The sequence below is a fragment of the Parasteatoda tepidariorum genome, chromosome 9, assembly GCF_982258835.1.
Source record: "Parasteatoda tepidariorum strain Cologne lab strain chromosome 9, Ptep-v5.0, whole genome shotgun sequence".
In the NCBI taxonomy this organism is placed as follows: domain Eukaryota; kingdom Metazoa; phylum Arthropoda; class Arachnida; order Araneae; family Theridiidae; genus Parasteatoda; species Parasteatoda tepidariorum.
The window spans coordinates 41,769,795-41,792,424 of NC_141763.1; the positions used below are offsets into that span (position 1 = coordinate 41,769,795).

The 22,630-nt window shown below is 31.1% G+C and overlaps 1 protein-coding gene across 1 annotated transcript; it reads left to right on the forward strand.

Moving 5' to 3' along the window:
- The first annotated feature begins 4,710 nt into the window (after positions 1 to 4,710).
- Positions 4,711 to 6,508, forward strand: LOC147804016 (uncharacterized). Its single transcript, XM_087151660.1, has one exon. It carries the CDS (start codon positions 5,027 to 5,029, stop codon positions 5,927 to 5,929), a length of 903 nt encoding a protein of 300 aa, XP_087007786.1. The 5' UTR covers positions 4,711 to 5,026; the 3' UTR covers positions 5,930 to 6,508.
- The last annotated feature ends 16,122 nt before the right edge of the window (positions 6,509 to 22,630 follow it).

Sequence of the window (22,630 nt, forward strand, 5' to 3'; positions counted from 1 at the left end):
ATGTTTTTTTTTGGCGGGGTATTTATTCGTGAGCGTGGGTCTTAACAAAATATTAAGAAAAATCGCTGGGGCTCCGTGGTTTATCAACATGAAATATCTCAGAGATGATCTTAAGATGGACAAAATAAATGAGCATATAGTAAAATTAAGCGCATCGTTTTTTAAGGATGTCCTGAATTGCAATATATGTGATTATAAAGATAATACCAAATATAGCCCGGCGGCTGCGTTTCTCCTGTCGGACGGGGTACTTTCTAGGAAATTTTGAAAATAATTTGTACATATTTTTTCTCTTCCCTGTAATTAGTTTTTTTTATTGTATCTCATTTTATTCAAGACTGTTACTGGGAAGCAACCTGTGAAAACCACGGTGGAAGCAGGTCTCCAGGAACTAGGGCTAACATCCACCCTTTTTTTCATATTCATTGATGCGTTTTTTCGCAATTTACACTGTATTCTTCCCTCAGACGAATGAGTTAAAGCCATTTGATTGGCTGGCACTCAGATAACGAGTTCATATAGGTATAGGTAGAGCGTGGGTCTGGTACTAGCAGGCATAAGGGTTCAACTAGTTTAATAACTTTGAATCTATTACTAACTGGAAGTCTTACCAATCAATACTAGGCCTTACTATTACACTTTTCAGAGTTCTAGCAATGGCTGAATACCTTACTAATATTCAGGGTGATTATTTTTGAATAAATTTGAATCGAGAGATTAGACTCGTCGTTGGAGGAGAGCAGACGCTCTTTCTGAGGAACTGGTCTTGACGGAGGAGAATACTGACTTCCGCGCAGCTCATGGAGCCTTCGCCGGAGACCCCCCGAACGGTTAGGTAACCCGGCTGTGGAACTTAACAATTCTGAGCACACTATTTCACTCCAGCTCTTTTCAGAGATCATTGAGAGGAAAAATGGGTGCGAGACACTGACTATGTCACAGTATTCGGGGCATTCTGGCACCTCTGTGGTACCGGCGGGAACGGCAACGCCGAAACCGTACGGGCCGCTTGGGAGCCAATCTGCGCCCAACACGATTAGGTTTAAAAAGTCAAAAAGGAATGATAAGATGTCCAACAGAATACAATCTACTACAAATGAGGACTCAGATGATAACGATAAAATCGATACCATTAATAGAGCTTCTCCCGTCCACTTTCAAAAAATTAGTTAATAATATTCTAGAACTTGTAGAACACTGTAGGCACTTTAATGATAGGCGTGATAATATTGAGAATAAAGCTATAGAAATCGAAAATAACGCTACCAATCTAATTAATAAAATTAAAGATAACAAAAATGAATTATACTCACTGAGTACAGAATTTGAGCAATTAACTAATAATCAAATAATTGAATTTTGGAAAAAAGAGGATTTAGGCGCCATTATGGATAAAGATCTCATTTGTAACAATCAAAATAAAACGCTTAAATTACATAAAAGAAACAGAAGATCTGAAGATTTCTCCCCTTAATTTCCGAATGCGTAAAGGATAGTAACCAAATAGACTTTAATGATATAGAACAGGATAATACCCAAGATGCTATGGAATTTGTCCCAGCGAAGAAAACTACTGCCCCGTCCCCATTTATAGTACAAGATAAATCTTTCAATTGGCCTGCCTTCAGCTAAAAACTAAAAGACTTTAATATAGAAGCATTTACTAGAAAGATGAATGGAGAAAATTTTATTATCAAAGTTAATAGTATGGAAGCTAGAAATCGAACTAATACTGCCCTAGAAGAATGTAATTATTATATCATTTTTCATACAAAGTTGCTCATTTTATCCAATCATCATGAGTAAGTGGTTTTTTCTCCAAAGGCGATCGTCTTTTTAATACATAGTGAACCACCTTCGTGCATGGAGACAATCATTTGAAAATTATTTATGGATACTGGATCACTTTATCGAAGAAAATATCGAAACGGCGACGTGGAACTCGATATAGTAACTGTACTAACAAAAGCTTGTGCCAGAATAGCACGCCTGGTGAGTTCGGAAGGGCACTGAATTAAGAACAGACCTTACCACTCAAAAGAAAAAGATAGTTACAAGAAACCTTTCAAGTAGTTTACGCCTGGCCAAGCGCCAATTGCTTGCATACGCTCAAAGGAAAAATATAAGATTAATTTATGGGGAAAAATATGTAACTTGCTAAAAGTATTTTTTCCTACAAATTTAAAATTGTCCCATTTCGTAGACAGAATTCAAATTATTGTTGCTTCTCGAAAGCAATGTGCTCTGTTGCCAAAGGATTCTCCTCATTAAATTCTGGAGAACCTTCCTGGGGGTCAGAGGGAAGCCATTTCAGCCTGTTTAACACTCCGTCGGGCGCGTCTCGAAACTTACGGCATCGGGCGCGATGTATCTGTGAGATACATCTCTGTTTTGTGTGTTTTCTGTTAATATGTATTACTTTAAATCTCCTATTTTTACTCTTTTTAGGTCCAGGCTTTTACACCCGGACCTTTTATTCGTTTTTTATGTATATTTTTAATTTAATTTTTATATATTTTTAATTTTTATATATTTTTTAATATTTTCAATAATAATTTTTATTTATTAATCACAAACGCTATTACAAAAGCTAAATGCTGTAAAAAACATTTAATTAAACATGTTAAACTGTTGAAAAAGTATAAAAAGGACAGTTATGCACAAATAATACATAATATAAAAGTGACAAATCAATTATTATAATTGAATCCGATTCTAAATTTAAGTCAAATTTTTTCTTCCGATCTGTTTTGCCCATTTATGTATTATTGTCCTTTCCTACATAAAAATCATAATTATTAACATCATCATCGAGTTCTGAGTCATTACAAACACTTTTACTGCCATGACAATCAACTTCACGTGTTTCTAAAATATTTTCTTTGTCAGCATCACTTTCATCAAATTCTTCAGCATTTAATTCCTCATTTCCATCACTAAATAGAATACTATGAACTAGCTCTGGGTCTTTCTGATTTTTCAAATCTAAAAAGCGTTTAGCACTCATCGTAGAAAAAAGATAAATCAAAAACGCTCAGGGAATCTCGATACTTCCTTGTAGCTTCACGTGACAAACGTTATCGGGCGCGTGTATCTAACAGATACAAAATTTCAAACAAGCTTAGAAACAGGAAATACTCCTACACCGAACTGGTCACTACTGCATTCCAGAGTAGCAGGGGGCCAGATGGACAGATACTGATAAGGTCAAGGTCGTAAGAAAATGTTTTAGGGGACAAAAGCAGAGATATTGACACGCCTGTATCTGTCAGATCAACGCGCCCGATGGAGTGTTAAGAGCAGCAAAATGTCCGTCTTCTGGCATGCGATCCAGTTGATTTATGAGTGCCTCTTACTCAAAATTAAGAGCACTAAAGCGTATAATCACTTAAGAAATCACCAACTTTTAAAGCTCTCATCACCTGCAACTCTTTACGGGTATTTAAGGAATGTAAAGGGCTGCTATGGATTTCAATCTTCTATATTCAAATGCCTGGAGGGGAAATCTAAAGTCATGAGTATGGCAAACAGAAGGGGCAACTGAATTTTTTATTAGTACATTTGCTTTAGCAGGAATTTCATAAAGCAGTAATTTTATTCAATGCTTATAGGATAGGCACTTGACTCTGACAAGAAATTCATGGTTTTACAGACTTAAGAAATTATATGCCTTCCTCGCAGACATCACAGAAGGGTGACCATGCTTTGGTCTTCATGTTCCAACCCTTCAGAGGAAAGTGGTGTAAACAATTGCTTGTTACCTATCAAAAAATGCTGCATCAGGTAAATATACTTTTTTAGAATTACAAATTTTCATTAAAAAAATTGTTATTCACTCTCTCAGTTTCAAAAAAGAAAATAATTTTAGTCACTATTGAAGTAATTTCGTTTTTAAGGAGACGATCAGTTTCGTTATTGAGGAAGTGTTTCCATGTGCAGGGTGTTTAAGTAGCATGATTTATGAAGTATGGCTTTATGGGGGAAGGCTAAAAAGGTAGATCTGGTAGAATTGGCATCAGAATTGGGTCTCACTGTACCGGACGATGTTAAGGTGAATGATTTAAAAAGAATAAAAAATAAGTCTGAAACGTATGATGAAGAATTTAGTAAAAGTTTATTAAGTAGGATTTCTGCAGATCGAATTGCATCTGAAATAGTCGCCAAAACGTTGGCTGACCGTGAGCATGATCTTGAAAGTTTACGTATCGAAACGAGAGCTCAAGATGTAAACACTTCAGATTTAATGAGCAATGATGAAAATTCTTGCATAAATGATAAAAGTATTTCTTGTAAAATATCTAATGACTACAAGACTAAATCAAGATTCTTTTGAAGTATTTTCTTCATCATTCATATTACAGATAATATATGGCAATATTAATTTTTATTGTGTATTTTCTTAATTTATGTTAATTTTTTTCAGAGATGCTTCAGCAGTATGAGAAATGCTTGCAGAAGTAATAACCATCCAAATTCTGCAGTATTTCTTCAAGTCTACCGCCTTATTGGGACCTACTCCCTCATTAAACCACCAAAAGAGTAATGTATCTGGATCAGATATGCTAAATATGCTTTTGGACTGTAACATCAGCAATAGTGACAGAAAAATGGCACTATTTTCAAAGCTGGATGAAATAATCGAAAAAAGTCTTGACTTGGTTTAAGTGCATCATTCTTAGAAAATGTAAGTGATCACACTTACAATACCATTAATTCCAATGATGTTATCATTGGTTATTTTTCAGGTTATGTTGCTCGTCGTGTAGCAAAATTCTTGAGCTGCACTTCCTGCTCTCTTGTTACTGCCAAATCAAATGAGGGGCGCGAATTGATGATTAATGCAGAAAATAGAGGAGGCTTATTGAGTACTTCAGAAAGCCTATATCACCTCATTTCACTGTTAGAGGAAGCAACTTTGAAAACTGACACTGATAACAATCTCAATGTAAACTCGTTAAAGAGTTTAAACCTAGATTTGTTTGTTCTGATCTTAGAAACATTTATGGATTTTAATTTGCATTGTTAAATGGTAAAAATATTTTTTTTCTTTTTTAGGAAGAGAAGCATGACAAATGTAGAAGATTTTCCCTCCCTAGATTTGCAAGCTGGCTGCCATGAGACAGAATTAGCTGCAGCTGAAGCCTTACTCACCCTTACACAGTCCTTGAATAATAACGCTTCAATTACTAGTCCGGTAACCAACATTCCAAGTACAACTGGTAGCGAAATGTATGTACCATCAACTTCAAATTTTGGTGTGCAAGTAACAACGGCAGATCTTATATCAGCCAGGCTCAACCTATCTAATTTAAGTGCAAGTGAATTAAAAACCTTAACTGGTATTCCAACTTTGGAGCTGTTCGATGTTTTTATTGATAAACATGTGCCTACAGTATCTAAGAGGAAACTACTAAGTGCCAGAGAACAACTCATACTCTCCTTCTTAAGATTGTATCTCAATATAGAATTTGTTGTATTAAGCATATTTTTCAATGTTACAGGTACTACATGTAAAACAATATTTTTAGAAATCGTACAAAATTTGGCACAGCTACTTGAACCATGTATTCCATGGAGTAGTAGGGAAGAAATTGGGCATAATATGCCAAAATGTTTTCTCTTCAACTTAAAAGTTAGGATAATTATTGAGTGCACAAAGGTAGCGACCGAAAAAAGTAAATGCTTAACATGTAAAATTAACATGTATTCTCATTATAAGGGTAAGCAAACCTTAAAATTTTTAGCGTGTGTTGCTCCAGCTGAGTTGCTTACTTTTCACAGTAAAGGCTATGGTGGATGTGCCTCAGACAAAGCTATTTTTATGCAAAGTAGAATTTTGGAAATACTATACTCGTACCATGATGATATAATGACAGACAAGGGATTTCGTATAGAGAAGGAGTGTAGAGAAAATGGAATTGGTTTGTAAAGACCAGCCTTTTTCAAAAAAAGGGGCAAACTGAGCAAGGATGAAGCCTTGAGCTAATCAAGTGCTCGTGTACACGAGGAGAGAGCCATTCAACGTTTTAAAGTTTTTAATTTCTTACAGGGCAAGATTCCGTTGGAACTGATTCCAGAGATGGACAGCATCATAATTGTTACAATTGCTCTGGATAATTTAGGCACACCAATTCTTTTCTATGATAAGTTTCTTTTCTACAAGCACACAAAGTTGAAAAACATGAAACTTAAAAAAAATGTCCACACTTTTGGTCACCACTGTAGATATAGGTAAAGCGTGGGTCTGGTACTAGCAGGCATAAGGGTTCAACTAGTTTAATAACTTTGAATCTATTACTAACTGGAAGTCTTACCAATCAATACTAGGACTTACTATATCACTTTTCAGAGATCTAGCAATGGCTGAATACCTTACTAATAATCAGGGTGATTATTTTTGAATAACTTTGAATCGAGAGATTCGACTCGTCCTTAGAGGATAGCAGACGTCCTTTCTGAGGAACCGGTCTTGACGGAGGAGAATATTGACTTTCGCGCAGCTCATGGAGCCTTCGCCGGAAAGTGAATTACAATTGGAGATCCCTGCCGTAGGACAGCCTAAGAGTTGCGGGAGCCAGACCACCAAACGGTTAGGTAACCCGGCTGTGGAGCTTCAACAATCCTGAGCACATTATTTCACTCCAGTTCTTTTCAGAGCTCATAGAAAGGGAAAGTGGGTGCGAGACACTATGTCACAGGATTCGGGGCATTCTGTGGAACCGGCGGGGACGACTACCGTAGGGGCCGCTTGGGAGCCAAAAATTAGGAAAAATAAGATGTCCTTAAGCTTTTGTATAAAAGTGAGAGCGCGAAAGACGATCGGAGCATTCGAATTCAGTTGACTTTTAGGTTACGGTCTCCCCGCGTGGGGCATTTTTTTTTCACCTCCCTCCTCAATTGAGGTAAGGGTTTAACCCTAAGGGTAGGGTTCGGTACCCTAAAATGTTAAAAAAAAAATCAATTTTGAGATTTTGATGAAATATAATAGCCTAAATTCTTAGCTTTCTAATGATGTATTACTTATCTTTGAAAACTAATTTAAAGTGTATATGAAATGATTTTAAAAAATGTACACAAACCGAAACTTTCAATGCCAAGCCCACTTTTGATAGGTAACTATGTAAACAAAGCGGCAGTGTAAATACTCTTTGAATATTTTCAGACTGTGCTATTTCCAAGCCTATTATTATTACATTTTTAATTCTAAATAGGCTCTAAATAACTGAAACCGCAAGCCAGTTGTTTATTTATTGAAATAATTCGACGAAAAAAATCACGTTTTTCTGAGTCGAACAAATCATTGATTTCTGTTATTTCTGTTCATTATATTATTAATTTTTATTTTATTTTATATTTTTATCAGTAAAATTATTTATTAAAAATATGGGAAGATCTTCAGGCAAGGTATTTAAAAAAAGAAGGGGCCATTATTTTCGTGGTAGACAGTGTTGTAGATGTAAATGATTCAGAAATTCAAAATTAGAAAGTATATGTGACATTGTGTCACTTAATCACAATTTTCTAATAAAATTGTGACCTAAAAATTAGGCCGGCCCCTGACCCCTCTTCTCTGACACCTTACTGTCTGTCGACCTTCACGGCTTTGACCTTCAGCAGCCTTTGATGTGAGCACATGGGAGATGGTCCGATATGGTCACAGTTAGTTTATAATTGTGATTTTATTTAAGCGGTTCATCAATTCACTTCGGTTCTCTCTTAGCCACGATTCTGCTGCATTTTAGGAAGTTTAACTTCAATTTTCAACCTAACGATATAAATACCGCTCATTTTTTTTGGAACAGGGTTCTTATTGCGGCACTTCATGTCTGCCACTATAACGAAAAATCATGAGTCATCATAAATTTTTAAAAACCATATAGATTTGTTCGGCCATTCTCTCTCTTTAATTTTATTATCATTAGTTGTTTTTTATTTTTTATAATAGCACCAACCCAACATAACAGTATATAAAGAAGAAAAATGTGCTCGTGGTGAAAAAATCCCTAATTTAGAGGAGAGTTATTCTAATATACCTTCATCTGGATCTTTTAATATATTAATAGATTATGATATCCTTTCAAATGTGTTTCATCAGACAAGATGCAAAAATCGTGATCATGGCTTGAAACTGGACTTTCGGAAACAGAATGCTGGACTGGCATTAACTTTAATACTAATGTGTGAAAATTGTAATACAAATATTACATTTAATACATCACAAAAGAATGAAGCATCTCAGAAATATGATGTTAACACAAGATTTGTCCATGCTCTTAGATCCATTGGGAAAGGTGCAGAAGCTGGACGAATTTTCTGTGCCCTTATGCATTTACCGAGCCCTCCAACTAGGTTTGCACCCCACAACAAGATTCTGCTAGAGGCTGCAAAAGAAGTGTGTATGTTTACAATGTCACAAGCTGCTGCAGTAGCTAGCACGGTATGCAATGCTAATGATATTGCTGTCGCTCTTGATGGATCATGGCAAAAGCGAGGATTCTCTTCACTAAATGGTGTTGTTACCGCCACAAGTGTCGACACAGGAAAAGTGTTAGATGTGGAAATTTTGTCGAAGTACTGTTGTTGTAAAAATAAAAAAAAAGGCATTCTGGAGGGTGCACTCAGAATTTTAAAGGAGCCAGTGGAATGATGGAAGTTGAGGGAGCTTTAAAAATTTTCCAAAGATCCGAATCAAACTTTGGTTTACGTTACCTAAAATAATTAGGTGATGGTGATTCTAAAGCGTTTAGTACTGTTACGAAAGCAAATATATATGGAGAAAAAATCCTGTCGAAAAACTTGAGTGCATCGGTCATATCCAGAAGAGGATGGGTGCTCGGCTGCGCAAATTGAAAGAAAAAATGAAAGGTAAGAAGTTATTGGATGGTAAACCTCTGAGTGGACGTAATCGTCTGACAGATTCTGAAATCGATAAGTTACAAAACTGTTATGGCTTAGCGATACGTAGAAATGTGAACAATTTAAAACAAATGCGTCAAGCCGTGTGGGCTATATTTCTGCATAAAATTTCTACGGATTAAAATCCCCAACACGGATTCTGTCCTAGTGGTGCTGAATCTTGGTGTAAATACAAGAAAGCACTTGCAAATGGTGAACAATATTTTCATAAATCCTCTGTGTTCTCAATTTTCAGAGATCTGTCACATCCCGATCTTTTAAAAAAATGTCTCTATGGACGTTCACAAAATCCGAATGAAAGCGTGAACAATGTGATTTGGTCACGCATTCCGAAAGCCGTCTTTGTCCAGAGGGATGCTTTATCCCTGGGAGTTTATGATGCAATTTCATGCTTCAATGCCGGCCATATTGTGCGGGCTCGAATTTTAGAGCATCTAATGATCCCGCCTGGCATTAATGCTTCTCATAGTTTGCAGATGCTGGACAAGGAGAGACTTGTGCGCTCAAGGTATGCATTTTCCCTTCAAACAAAAGAAAAAAGGAAAGAAAAGAGGTTAAAAAGAATGTTTGACGAAGAAAAGAATTTAAAATGTAAAAAAAGTGCTTATGGTGTAGGATTGCATTGAATTTGTGCTTCTTGAAAGATGTTAGGCATCAGGATCATAACTTGACATTTTAGAAATGATGTTGGTAGATAATTGTATTTTGAAATTTTATAGCAATCTTTTTTTAGCTAATTAATACTTTTTTATTTCAATGCTTCATATATACATATCTTATAAGCAGAAAAATATATATTCTTTAAATGTGTTCATAATTTTTTAGTAGCTAACAAAACGAATTTTGAAATGCTCACAGTTTTATGAGTAATCTTTGAAAATAGGACCGATAACAATAACAAAGAATATATTTTATTTATAAATAACAGCATAAAATTTTAAAAAATAGTTATTAATCTAAAAATAGGATATTGACACTACAAAAATAAAAAAATTAGTGTAAAATATTTATGGTAGTTGTATTTTTACACTTTGAATGCATTTATCTCATAACTATATATTTTTAAGCTCGATGTACCTTTTCTAGGTAACTAATGCATAATTTGTTTTCATTTTTTGGTTACATATACCTCATATATAGTAGTTTATACTGAAATGAGCTTTTTCAAAAATATTTGAATTTTATTTCTTTAATCAAGTTTTTAGTTTATAAAAAAGTGATTTTTAAGTGATTTTAATGCTGTTGTACAGATAATTTTAAAAAAAATGTTCTACATACTTAATTGTTAAAAGCTCATTTCAGTAAGATGTAGAGTATGAATTTTATTCATAAAAACACCCACAGATCGTATCCGTGTTCTTTTACAAGATTTTTTTGAGAGTTCAGTCTCCCGCTCCAGTTACCCACTTGTACCAATATTAAGATGCTGTGCCACTTGTACTAATATTAAGATGCTGTGCTAAAGAGTTCTAAAAAATCTTCAGTAAAAAAAAAAAAAATTTAGTGCCAAAATTGGGCTCCTTCATTTAGACTGGTGGATTGATTTTTATAGGTGAGAGATAACTTCGATGGAGAATAAGAGGTATGTCTTTTTTTTGTAAAATGTCTGGGTTGAAAATTGCAGCGCAACCTAAAATGTTAACCTATATTGTTTTGTTCGACCATAATTCCTTTTTTTAAATTTTTTATCAGTTGTCTTTTCATTATTTATTAATACCCAGCAGTTACCGGTGCAGTGACAATCGTTTGAAAATTATTTATGGATGCTGGATCACTTTATAGAAGAAAATATCGAAACGGCCATGTGGAACTCGATATAACTGTACTAACAAAAGCCTGTGCCAGAATAGCACGCCTGGTGGGTTCGAAAGGCCACTGAATGAAGAACTGACCTTACCATTCAAAAGAAAAAGATAGTTACATGAAACCTTATGAGTAATTTGCGCCTGGCCAAGAAGCGCCAATTGCTTGCATATGCTCAAAGGAAAAATATAAGATTAAAAAAAAAGTTTTTTTTTTTTATAAAATTTTGTTTAAATTTATGGTAAAAAATACATAACTTGTTAAAAGTATTTCTTCCTACAAATTTAAAATTTTCTCACTTCGTAGACAGAAAGGCTTCTAAGTATTGTTGCTTCTCGAAAGCAATGTGCTCTGTCGCCAAAGGATTCTCTTCATTAAGTTCTGGAGAATCATCCTGGGGGACAAAGGGAAGATATTTTAGCCTGTTTAGGAGCAGTAAAATGTCCGTCTTCTGGCATGCGATCCAGTTGATTTATGAGTGCCTCTTACTCAAAATTAAGAGCACTAAAGCGTATAATCACTTAAGAAATCACCAACTTTTAAAGCTCTCATCACCTGCAACTTTATACAGGTATTTACTGAATGTAAAGGACTGCTATGGATTTCAATCTTCTATATTCAAATGCCTGGGGGGGAAATCTAAAGTCATGAGTATGGCAAACAGAAGGCGCAACTGAATTTTTTATTAGTGCTTTTGCAGGAATTTCATAAAGCAGTAATTTTATTCAATGCTTATAGGATCTTCTTATTGATGAAATGCCAGCCTTGCACTTGTCCTTGACAAGAAATCCATGGTTTTACAGACTTAGGTGATTATATGCCTTCCTCGCAAACATCACAGAAGGGTGACCATGCTTTGGTCCTCATGTTCCAACCCTTCAGAGAAAAGTGGGTGTAAACAATTGCTTGTTTCCTATCAAAAAATGCTGTATCAGGTAAATATATTTTTTTAGAATTACAAATTTTCATTAAAAACATTTTTATTCACTCTCTCTGTTGCAATAACATCTATGTAATAATTTTTAGTACAAAGATATTTAAATATCACTCTTCCTCATTATTTGAAGCTAAAATATTAATTTTATAAAATACTACGTATGCTCTCTACAATTAGAATATAAAACGCTGAGCATTTTCTACTGGGGAGTTATTTGTAGGCAATGGAAATTCTATTAGATATATGTCTATTAAAAACTGTACTTAAGGTACAATTTTGCACCATCTAATTATAGAAGGTGTAATATTGATGGAAAAGAATGGTTTTTTCGTTGATGCTGTGGTGATGGTGCTACTTGGAACCGCAGCATGTTTGAAAAATTTGGTACTTCACTGGACAGTGTTAGCTGCGGACATATTTTTGATCCAACTAGACTGCTGTAGTTTATCCAGATTTTCCACATCTTATAAAGAACTTGAGGAATGCTATTGTTAGCAATCAAGTGACATTTGCAAGTTTTATCTGTTTAGTTTTATTTTACATTTCAATGTGTAGAAGACTTTACATTGTTTTGAATTTTTCCTGATAGACACCTGATGGCAAGGTAGACATAAAATTTTTTGATGCCATTGAGGAATGTGATGGGTCTACACGGTTCGATTTAAAACTATGCCCAGAACTAACACCTGATCACATTAGGCTAAAGTTTTACCCAAAAAATGAATATTGCCATCGCATTGCAGGTAATTTTTTAAAGTAATAATTTTTCTTTCTCAAGTACAAATACTTTCCTTATGAAATAATTTATATCAAGAGATATTTCATGAACGATTTTAAAATTTCTAGTTTTTTAGTGCTTCTACTTTAGTAGTATTGCAGGTTTATAGTGGCAAAGCGCCAGAACTAAAAGAAAGTAGTGGCTGTGTTAACTTTGTTAGATGAATCAATGCATTTGTTGATGCAATGAACTCTCGAACACACTTAAGAGCCTCGAATTTCAATTCTCTACCATATAGGGGAATAGAGAAAGGTTAATTTTTTTGAAAATTTTTGTCTTTATATATATATATGTGTGTGGTGCCAGTCCCTGTAAGCTAATCCTTTAGACATACCTCCTGAGCGCATGACAAAAAAATGAGTAAGAAGACAGTTGTAAACAAAGATTGAAAGACGTACGTACTTCAAAAAGAAGTACAGGCCCCATTTTTAGATGAAAACTTGAATCCATTATTTGTATTATTATGTGAATCGTTCATGTAAAGTTCTTAGTTAATACATTATTTTTATTTTCTTGAAAGAATACCTTATCTTCATATTCGAAGACAGCCTTCTCCACAAATTCAGAAGAGGATTCAGATTCTAATTCATTATTTCGCTTGAAGTATTACATAACGTATTAAGAATTATATGTATAAGTATGAAGTATTTTTTTTCGTTTCGTTTTCAAAAAAGAAAGTAATTTTAGTTACTATTGGCATCAGAATTGGGTCTCACTGTAACGGACGATGCTAAGGTGAATGATTTAAAAAGAATAAGAAACTAAGTCTGAAACGTATGATGAAGAATTTAGTAAAAGTTTATTAAGTAGGATTTCTGAAGATCGAATTGCATCTGAAATAGTCACCAAAATGTTTGCTGACCGTGAGCATGATCTTGAAAGTTTACGTATCGAAACTAGAGCTCAAGATGTAAACACTTCAGATTTAATGAGCAATGATGAAAATTCTTGCATAAATGATAAAAGTATTTCTTGTAAAATATCTAATGACTACAAGACTAAATCAAGATTCTTTTTGAAGTATTTTCTTCATCTTTCATATTACAGATAATATGTGGCCATAGTACATCTTAGGGTGTATTTTTTTAATTTATGTTAATTTTTTTTCAGAGATGCTGCAGCATTATGAGAAATGCTTGCAGAAGTAATGACCATCCAAATTCTACAGTATTTCTTCAAGTCTACCGCCTTATTGGGACCTACTCCCTCATTAAACCACCAAAAGAGTAATGTATCTGGATCAGATATGCTAAATATGCTTTTGGACTGTAACATCAGCAACACTGATAGTGACAGAAAAATGGTACTATTTTCAAAACTAGATGAAATAATCGAAAATAGTCTTGACTTGGTAGAAGAGCTATCATTCTTAAAATATGTAAGTGATCACACTTACAATACCATTAATTCCAATGATGTTATCATTGGTTATTTTTCAGGTTATATTGCTCGTCGTGCAGCAAAATTCTCGAGCTGCAATTCCTGCTTAAAATCTTTTGTTACTGCCAAATCCAATGAGAGGCACGAATTGCTGATTAATGCAAAAAAATAGAGGAGGCTTATTGAGTCCTTCAGAAAGCCTATATCACCTCATTTCACTGTTAGAGGAAGCAACTTTGAAAACTGTCACTGATAACAATATCAATGTAAACTCGTTAAGTGATATTATTGGTAACATTGATTGAATGACATTGCATTTGGTTGGGTGCCCATCACATAGTGAGAGCATAACTAAGTCACTTATTCAATTTTTTCTACTTACACGAATGTATTTCTTATGTGATCGTTCAAACAAAATTGATAAGATAGAAGACAAAACCCGAAAGTATCGGAAACTTTCATGTTGTAGATATATAAAATTTCTGTGAATTTGGAAAATATTGAAACCTGTCACTTACATGTTTTAAAAAAAAAATTAGTTTCTAAATAATTATTTTTTGCATTATTTAAAATATTTATTATGTGTCTAGATTTCTTATGTTTTCCCTTACCATCGTTCAATTATGCTCTCGTTTATATATACTTATTTTCATCACCGTTATTGACCCATTTTCAAAAATGTCTGAAGTACATAAAATCTTCCAGAAATGGTAATCTTTTGGTTTATAAAAATTATCTTTATAATATATATAGAGAATATAAGAGCGAAACAATTTATTGGAGATGTGAAGATAGCAATTGTAAGGCAAAATTGATAATGAAAAATGGATTTATAAAAAAATCTCATGAAAATCACGGTCAAGCACCCGATTTCAACAAAAATTGAGGGAAAGAATTTTATAAATTGAAGAATAGGTCTGATGCAGAATTTTCAGAGCCAGTACCCAAAATATACGGGTAAAGAATTTATTTTAATAAATATTATCTTAATTCTAATTCCCAGCTTTATATTTTACATTGAATTCGCTTTTAAAATTTTACGATCGAATTTATACCATTATTATTTATGCATTAATTTCATTCTAATATTATCTTTATTTGATATAAATATAAAAATGAGATAACCCCCCCCCCCAAGGAAAAGGTTTATATATTTTAAATATATATGTATTTAAATTATTTATATATATATTTAAAAAAGATTAATAATGAACATAAAACTATCATTTATCTTTATTGTCCCGAAGTGGTTAGAGTCACAGAAAGTTTGTCAAACGTAAAAAATAAAATTTGAAAGATCCAGTTCAGTTCAGGCAACTACTACGTGAAGTATTTGTGATGCCTAACTTCAGGCAGGAGCTATTCAGGCTATTTTGTAAAGCCCGCGCTGAATTTCTACTTTAGGATACTTAATTCATTATTTTCCTAATAGATGGCATTAATGGTCCTAGTTTTTCACTGATTACAGTCTAATGAGGGAAATTTGAGTGGGGGTTTTGGGATATACCATACTGTAAAAGATTTGTAAAATGTATGTATTGAAAAACATAATGTTTCTGCATTATATTATATTATAAAAGTCGTATTTAACTTCAAGATTTTGTTTAATTTGCTCTAATTGAATAAGATGTGTGTATATTTCATTACTTTTTTATAAGTTTGTAAAATTTATAAATACAGTAGTTATTGCATTTAAAATTTTATTTTTGTAATTGAAAACCATTTTATAATAAAGAACAAAATTAAACAGTGAAATTTTTTTTCCATTTTTCTGAAATATATGTCACTGTTAAGGGATTAAAATATTAATGCATTTCTTGATAAAAATAAAATTGGAGTTGTTTTATTAAATTTTTGTTAATAGATCTTTTCTTCATCAAGTCACTGGGGTACCTCGGGGTCGTGAAATCCCGTGTTTATCTAAAGAAGATAAACCCCCTGAGGGAAATATACAAAACAATTTATTGAATTATCAAAGCTTGTACATTTCTAACATAAAGAATGCTAGGCGAATACGCAATATGCATTAGTGTAGTAAAAACAATCCTAGGCAAATTTTAATTTATTTATTTTCCTTCTGATTATTTCTTATCTACAATTATATGTAAAAAAAAAAAAGGTTAAAAAAATATCACAGTCTCTAATGTTTGAAAATGTAAATAAATTTTGAAATAAAAGACAAATATATTTTCAATAGAGCATTTATTAAAAAACCAATCTGATGTGTAAGTCACACATCACAAATTTCATATACATAATGCATACACGACTACACAACTTTTCTCAGGCCAGCTGGAATATAAAAAGACACCTTTGCATTTTAATAAAGCATTAAACGAAAGTGAAAAAAAAAAAGTAAAATAAATACATATATATTTATATATTAGAACAAATCTTTCATAACATTATACAATAACAGATACTCTAAAGATACAAAGAAATATTTCGGAAATTTAGTTTTTACTACAGCTGGATTTATAAATAACAGTTGCTGCAGACTTACTGAGTGTAATAAAAGTTTATAACATAATTCATAACAGCTTTAAAAATGGTGTGTAGTTACCACTGCAAGATAAGTCAAACTAATTATAGTATAATGATGCATCTCAGCAAGAAGACCAGTAATAAATTTGTGGATAAATTAACATGTATGTGTACCAACAGGCAATGATGCTTTTATGTAATAAATGAAACTTTTTCTCATGCTAACAATAATAATTTGAAAAATATTTTCTGTTGTAATATATTAGGCATGAGATTGCATTTAAAAATAAAAAGAGGAAAAGGACATGAAATGATTTAAAAAGAAAAAATTAACAATATGGTTGATTATGTTGAGCAAATTTATTACATTTTTGTTTATGTGCTGCTTCATGAGATACATAAAATTTTACAATAAGTATTACATTTATAGGGATTTAAACGATTTTTTTAAAACATTTAATAGAAGGATAAACTTATCAGTAATGGATTAAGAGGTCAGTAAGCGTTTGGAAACGTTTGAATTATTGTGGAACAATGGAATGTTAATAACACAAGGTTTCGATTAAATTAGGTATAACGAGATTAAATAAAATGTTACCGACATATAACTATTGCTATTAATATTAATGACTTAAGACCATAGAAGCCCAAGTTTAATTGACAAAAAATATGAATTTACAAATTTTATTAGTTGATGAATTCTACTTAAAAGCCTTATTGAAAAATTCAAATTGACAACACCTGAATTCAATCTTCACCAATCTATGGTTTTAGAATTGATTTTGATTAATTTTTATAAAAGAATGATTAGAGAGAGACACGAATGAATAATAAAGCAGGAAATCATGGAAATGGATCCAGGAAGAATAAAAATCTCATGCCTGAACATTAAAAAAGAAAACTAGTAATATTTTATAACTTTTTTCAACTAAAATAAGTGTAAATAATTGTATAAAGATTAATAATTATAGAAGTTTATGTAAGTATCAAATTTAATGTATTTGAGTTTTGTCTTTTAAATGCAAAAATGTTGTTAAGCAAGGGATCATTGTCAAATTAAGAAAGAAGGAAAAAAGAAACAGACGAAAGGGTTTATTATAAAATTGTGGAGCTAGTAATTTGTGCAATCACAAATCCACAATTCAAATTCAATAATTTTTTCATATTTCAAAAGCTTAACACGGATAAAAGACACGATATCCAATAAAAACAATACCCTCTCATTTTATGAAAAGCTTGATACTATTCCTCAATGATAAAAAAAAAAAAAGAGTTAAAAATCAATAATTAACTTTAAAAGAAAAAAAAATATCTGCTGTTAATTTTTGAGCTTATGATATATACGTAGGTAACTCTTAATAATTTAGAATTTTTATATTAACTATTAAAAATAATAAAATAATTATCCCTAGAATTTTTTTGATTGAGCCAATAATTTCATAATTGATATACATACAAGTATAACAGGTCACAAAATAATAAATATACATATGCAAGCATAATTCAATGTATAACTATTTTAAAATATATATATTTCTGCTTTAATAATAATAGAAATAACTGCATATCAATTAGAGCATAACATTTTACACAAACTTTTTTCGTCTCATAAATTAACACAAATGACAACATAAAACTACACAAGACAAAATTCCTACAATAATAATACTGGAGAATCACTACTTTGAGGAATTATATTATAATCGTAAATAAACTCACAGAGTGTGCGACTTAACAAATATTGTACAAAAATATAAATCTTACAAAAACAAATATATTGTGCAAAATTTAAATTGTTTTGATCAATCAGTAAAATGCACCAATTATTATAAACAAAGAGAAAACAAACAAGCCAGCATACTAAGCAAATACAGATAAAGCATAATTTTTTTAAGCTACATCACTCCTTAAGTAAATGGTAAATTTCATATAAATAGTTAGTTTAATTATGCAAAGCTATAAATTATAAACTAATCACATGGAACAAGCTACACTGTTTTTAGCAACACTTTTCCTTAGGTAAATGGCAAATTTCATATAATTAGTAAGTTAAATTATGCAAAGTTATAAATTATAAACTAATCAAATGGAAACAAGAAAGATCAAATTCAAATGTTTCTCAAAGCTCAACACCTGACTCAACAGAACCCTAGCAGCAAAATAACTTGGGCCCTAATTAGACCAATATTCACGAATCTTGGCTCAAAAAGTGTTGAAAGGGCCGTTATTGGCCCTATATAGAATTGTCCGATTCACCCGATATTTTACAGCCACTTTACAACCAATATCAGCCCAATATAGAGCTTTCAGATTCACCCGATATTTTAGATTTATTATTCAGCCAATATAGGCTCTACATAGGACCAATATTAAAAAATCTAGACATCCCAATATTGGTACTACGGTGGATGTTCATGTAGGACCCATATTGAGCCAAACTGGGGCCTAGGTCAAATTGTTGGCTAGGATATATCATAAATTTTAGCTACAACTTTAAGGTAAAACTCAACAAAATCAAAAAAAGTTTGTATAAATTTTACCAATGCAAGTAAGGAGTCAAACAAAAATTTGTTGTCAATTTCAAATATACTTAGCTCTTAATGGTTAAGAAACTGTATAAATGTGAAGTCTTGAAATATAAGAGACGCCCAGCACATTTTTTAATGCATAACTTAGTGAAAATTCACAAAAAAAGCTACTCTTTCTTTAAAATAGTTTTAGATATACATATTCAGATATAATTAACTAATTAGAGTTACAATTCTTATATTTTTTATTAAAAATAAATATAACTTTAAAAAAAAAATTTTGTGTACAAAAAAAAAAACACATTACTGTGATTTAAAAATTGCAACTTCAAAATAGCACTTCAGTTAAAAAACACTGTTACATAAAACTGATATCGGTTCAAATCTAAAAATTGTGCATAGTTACTTAAAAATTCAATAACAAAAGATTTCACTAGTCAATAAAATATATAATATCAATTCAATAAATAATCTCAAATTTCCTAGGCATCCTCAACATAACATCTGAAAAAAATGGGTTATTAAACGCATTTTTTAAAATATCTCACAAAAAATATATACTAATCTGTATTTGCCAAGTATTCTAAAAATTTTCATATCAATTATTAGAAAGTAAATCAAATATTAAATACGATTTTAGGATAATAAATGCAAAATAAAATTTATACAGCCATAATAGCATTTAGCTTGCTACATTCTGTTAAAAAAATATTAAAATAATACAGAAGATAAAAAGTTATACTATGAAATAAATAATGTATCAATTTTAACATATCACAATGTGTTTTTTTTATACTGCAAATTTCATCATTTCTTAATAACTTTTAAAAAAAAAAATCAATAAGTTAAATACATACATGTATATTGATTTATAGTAATGTAACTTAAAGATTAACAGTTATTGCTTTTAAAGAATTAGAAACAGTGAACTAACAATACCAAGAAAAAAAATTAACACATCATTTTTAATAAAGATGATTTTACTTTCACAACGCAGGGCAATATAGCTATTGCTTATAATTTAATACTACAGAATTTAACCGCAGTTATTAACATGGTTAACTATTTTATAGTACATCATTTCAGAATTTGTATCTAATAATATCAATAATGTCAGAAACATACTTCCTAAATGAAAAAAAAATTAGAATTAAATATTATAATTTTCATAACTAATGATTTTTGCACAAATTGATATTTAGGGAGAACATTATAAAAGAATATTCAATATATCACATAAAATAACAATACTAGCTCTAAATTAAAACTTATTAATTATTAGAGTTGTAGGTTAATGATTCATAAAAAGTTCTCAATACTAATATCAAAATAATCAAGAAAATATTAGTTTGCCAAAAAAAGGGAATTAATATGATGTAAAAATGTATAAATTAAAAAGAATTTCTTTTAGTTTCAGTTTGGCTTTGGTATATATTATATAAAACGAAGTATAATCATAAAAAAGCATGAACTCTAACTGAATCACTCACTTAACACCACGCTAATCTCACCTTTGTTTTTTAGTTACAGTTAAAGGCACATTCAGCTTTTATGCAAGTCAAGCCTTGCAAGTAAAAATCCAAACTGTTTTATCTTGTGAGAACAAGATATAACATTCTAAATTTTATCAAGGAAAAGAAGATTAAATTGTCTATCAATAAGAAATAAACATCATAAATACAAAGAAAATATTTTTTTAACTTTTTTTTTTAAAGTTATTAATATTAATACAAGTAGTTTATAGATAACTATAGATTTCAACAGTTTCTTTCTTCTTTTTTTTTTTTGAATTGCTAAAACTGTGTCTTATATATTTATTTAAGTAAATGCTCCAAAACAAAGCAAAAAAAGGAGGGGGGAAATTAGATATTGTTTCATTCTAAAGGTAACATAAAACATTATTTTTTTCAATTGATACACATTATACTCATTTTTAATGATATTTGATTATTTAATCTATATCTGTTAAAATATATGGTAGTTGACTTTTGTATAAAGAGGGCAAAAATAAAAAAAAACTTTTATAAATGCACACATTTTTTTTATTTATTTCTGGAAATTTAGAAAATTTCAATTTTTAAAAATTCCTAACAGTGACAATATAAATATCTCCATTTCTTAGTTTTTGCATAAAAAGTAATTTAATAATACTTTAACTGGCGCTTTGAAAAAAACAATTACAAGAATTTTTAAGTCAAGAGACACATAAATGAAAACTTCTTAAATACTGTCTTTTAATAACAAATATTTACATAAGCATAAAGAATTGGTAAAAAAGAAGTAGCTTCATTAGAATGCAGCTATGTCAATAATAAAAACATTAAAGCTTCTTAATACTCTACACACTATAGCACAATTCGAACGCTTAAAAAAAATTATTCTCTTACATCTTGGAATTCTTAAGTTTAGTTAGTAATTTTTAGTAGTTAGTTTAGTTAGTAATTAATCAGTTTATAATAATTATAACACCTACATTTTAGCTACATCTTATCAAAATTCACTTGATTCAGTATTAGAAAAAAGCAAAAGAAATGGAAACGATCTATCAAATTGTTTACATTTTTGATAAATATTTTATATATTTAATAAAATCTGTTCTATAGCTGGTTTATTAAAATTCTTGATATAATGGTATTTTATTAACAAAAAGGTTTTAGTTATAACAAGATAGATATTCATTGTGTGCTTGCCAATATTCATTATGACAATTGTACAAGGACTGCAAAGTGTTATTTTTTAGCTAATACTAATGATAGGAAATTAAACTTTTCTATGGAAAAAATGCTTTATTTTGTACAATTTTAAAGCCTTAAATTTTAAGATCCAGTTTAGTTTGTAGGTTTAGTTGGATCAATATATTTTTTAAAATTTTTTTTCTCTTACAAAGTTCCAATTCGATGTACTTCTGAACCATTTTTATTGACATTTATTAAATTAACCACAAATAAATATATATTATAATTTCTAAATAATAAATATAATTTACTAGAGAATTGTAATTGTTTTTTAATAAAAAATTATGTAGCATAGGAAAGTTAAAGGATTTTTAATGTTTTTCCCACAGAAATCTATTTTTAGTTTCAACACTATTACGCCAAGTCAACCTATAAACTTTACAGTGCTTGATTGATTGAAAAACAATTGTTGATAAAAATGAAGGAATCTAATTTCTAAATTACAAAAGTCTAGATGAATATTAACACAGCTTATGCCATTAGTACAAGCTGAACATGCCTTTGCTGTATGCAATGAAGTATTTGTGATGGTTAATGCTTAATGATCAAGTTTCCCTTAGAATGATAAGTATCGAAAACCCGTGATTACATTTTATCAAAGCTTAATGAAGACGAGCACAATATGTACACATTGACATAACTGGTCAGATGTAGCAGTTAGTAATGATGATGTTGAAGCTTTGCGAAAACAGTAACTACAGTCAGGCGGCTTCTACCATGCTGAGTGGTTGAGCGGTTAGCAGTATTTAGTCCACTACTGTTACAGAGAAATGGAAGTAACACTCAACTCTGCAGGCCAAAAGCAGTGTTACAGATAATTATCTTTCTTCAATAAATATTTTTGGGCATCAAATATTCATATAGTTGCTCTTGCACACCTTTTATAAACACACTTTGCAAGTGATTTGCAATAGTAACAATTTAGGTGTCTCTTCATGTTTCGAAAGAACAATACAAAAACACAAATGTAAGTAGCACATCAAAACTTTTGATTCTCTGACAGCTCATCAACGTAAAGCTTTCCTTTAAACGTAACTCCAACAACGACACTCTAAACTATCTTCATAGA